We start from the raw sequence: 2,558 nt of genomic DNA on the forward strand, positions 1-2,558 counted from the left end.
TTTCTTGAAGCTAATATGTAGCCACAGATGAAGTAAAACCCTCGTTGCTCCTTCTTGTACTCATTCCTCAAAAGCACTTGTTCTGGATTAGTGGGATGAAGCACCCACACAATGGTGTACACTCCCATAGCCATTCCTAACCCTCAGTTGTGTTTACTTTCCCAGTCTCTTCACTTCCACAAGACTTGAAATTGTTTTTCTCTTAGATTTAAAGGATAAAGTTGAACAGGGGGAACATTTTGGTCACTTTTAAGTAATTGCTGCACGTGTATATAACATCTTTAGAATATAGGGTATGCCTCACCTACGATCCTAATTTGGGAGATTGAAACTACATTTAAAACCAACTGGAAAAGTCACATTCAGAATCCTGTTAGAGTTTAAAACATGTTCATTGAGAAGTATCTGCCATGTCCTGTCTTTTTCCATGACATTTTCCAAATCTCTACACTGCTGAAATACTTCCTCATTAAGTAGCACTTCCACTTAATAAGCAGAAGAAACTTTATCGCCCATCAGCCAAAAGGAAGTGCTTCACTGCAATGACTGCAGTCAAATGACACCATGCTAAGTTTTCTTGTAGGAGTATGAAGACTTTGTGTTCCTTTCTTCAGATCAGCAGAAACATGCATCAAGGAAACCAAACCACCGTCACTGAATTCATTCTCCTAGGACTCTCCAACCAGGCTGAACATCAAAACCTCCTCTTTGTGCTTTTCCTGGGTATGTACCTGGTCACTGTGGTTGGGAATGGGCTCATCATTCTGGCCATCAGCTTGGATACGTACCTTCACACCCCCATGTATCTCTTCCTTGCTAATCTATCCTTTGCTGATATTTCCTCCATTTCCAACTCAGTCCCCAAACTGCTGGTGAATATTCACACCAACAGCCAATCCATCTCTTATGAGAGCTGCATCGCACAGATGTACTTTTCTATTGTGTTTGTCGTCACTGACAATTTGCTCTTGGGGACCATGGCCTACGACCGCTTTGTGGCGATCTGCCACCCTCTGAATTACATAACTCTCATGCGACCCAGGTTCTGCATTTTGCTCACTGTCATCTCGTGGCTCCTGAGTAATATTATAGCTCTGACGCACACCCTTCTGCTCATTCAATTGCTCTTCTGTGACCACAACACCCTCCCACACTTCTTCTGTGACTTGGCCCCTCTTCTCAAACTGTCCTGTTCAGGCACAATGATCAATGAGCTTGTGTTGTTTATTGTGGGTTTATCAGTTATCATCTTCCCCTTTGCACTCATCTTCTTCTCCTATGTCTGCATCATCAGAGCTGTCCTGAGAATATCATCCACACAGGGAAAGTGGAAAGCTTTCTCCACTTGTGGCTCTCACCTGACAGTTGTATTACTGTTCTACGGAACCATTGTAGGTGTGTACTTTTTCCCCTCCTCCACTCACCCTGAGGACACTGATAAGATTGGTGCTGTCCTATTCACTGTGGTGACACCAATGATGAACCCCTTCATCTACAGCTTGAGGAATAAGGATATGAAAGGTGCCCTGAGAAAGCTCATCAATAGAAAACTTTCTTCCCTTTGATGCCCTGGACATCTACATTCTTCTAGTCCACACAATCAGATAAATGATTCAACCCAGAGTGTATGGCACAGTTATGATGGTTCAACTTTTGATGAACTTGCAGATATCTGTCTCCTATTCCAACTGCTGAGGGAGTTGGAGCTTTTCCACTTAGCTCTTGTCTTGGAAACAAAACCGGTAACCACCATGGTAAGTCACAAGAACAACATGCATCCTTAGAGAGTAGATTGGTGGTAACCAGGGCACAGGAGAAGAGAAGTGGAGTGGAGTTGAATAGAGGTTGATTAATGGGTACAACAATGCAGTTAGATAGACTAAATAGGACCTAATGTTTGATAAATCATTATGGGGGACTATGGTAAACAACAATTTGTTATATATTTCAAAATAGCTAAAAGAGAATAATTCCAATGTTCCCAGCATAAAGAAAAGATAAATGTTTCAGGTGATGGATATCCTAATCCCCTAATTTGATTATTACACATTATATGAATATATCAAACTATCAAATGTTCCCCAAGAATATGGGGGACAATTTATCAATAAAAATACTTGTATGAATAAATACAAAATTTACATATAAAAAATAGAGATTAATTTTAAAACACACACCTTAATTACAATCTATATTACAAACTTTGATACAAATTATTTAAAACCTATATTATATCACAGGTGCATATAGTGCCTACAGTCTAGCTTTTTTAGCTTTGAAGACAATTACTACTTCTTTCTTTAATCTACATTTCTTTAGGTCAGCTTTTCTCAGAGCTGACCTAAAACTTTGACCTTTGCTTTGTTAAGGTACTATTCAGTGAGATGTTTAATGGTTGCAACAACAAAGATTCCCATGGTCAAATAATTTTTGGCAACTCTGAGTTATATGAAGCAAAATGTATTAACTGGACAACTTCCCAGAACCTTTAGTGTCATGTAAATCTCCAAGAGGGTAAGATGGTACACAGCATTTCTCAAGACTAAACTTGAGATAAT

General features: G+C 39.5%; 1 protein-coding gene across 1 annotated transcript; it reads left to right on the forward strand.

Annotated features, from left to right (window-relative positions):
• The first annotated feature begins 626 nt into the window (after positions 1-626).
• LOC102120008 (olfactory receptor 1S1) lies at positions 627-1,768 on the forward strand. The gene has a single exon (XM_005577800.4). The coding sequence runs from the start codon at positions 627-629 to the stop codon at positions 1,563-1,565; it is 939 nt and encodes a 312-aa protein (XP_005577857.3). The 3' UTR covers positions 1,566-1,768.
• Positions 1,769-2,558: the final 790 nt, after the last annotated feature.

The sequence above is a fragment of the Macaca fascicularis genome, chromosome 14, assembly GCF_037993035.2.
Source record: "Macaca fascicularis isolate 582-1 chromosome 14, T2T-MFA8v1.1".
Taxonomy (NCBI): Eukaryota; Metazoa; Chordata; class Mammalia; order Primates; family Cercopithecidae; genus Macaca; species Macaca fascicularis.

Bases quoted from the DNA above. Each gene is read 5' to 3' on its own strand.
- LOC102120008 (XM_005577800.4), top strand. From the start codon at position 627: ATGCATCAAGGAAACCAAACCACCGTCACTGAATTCATTCTCCTAGGA.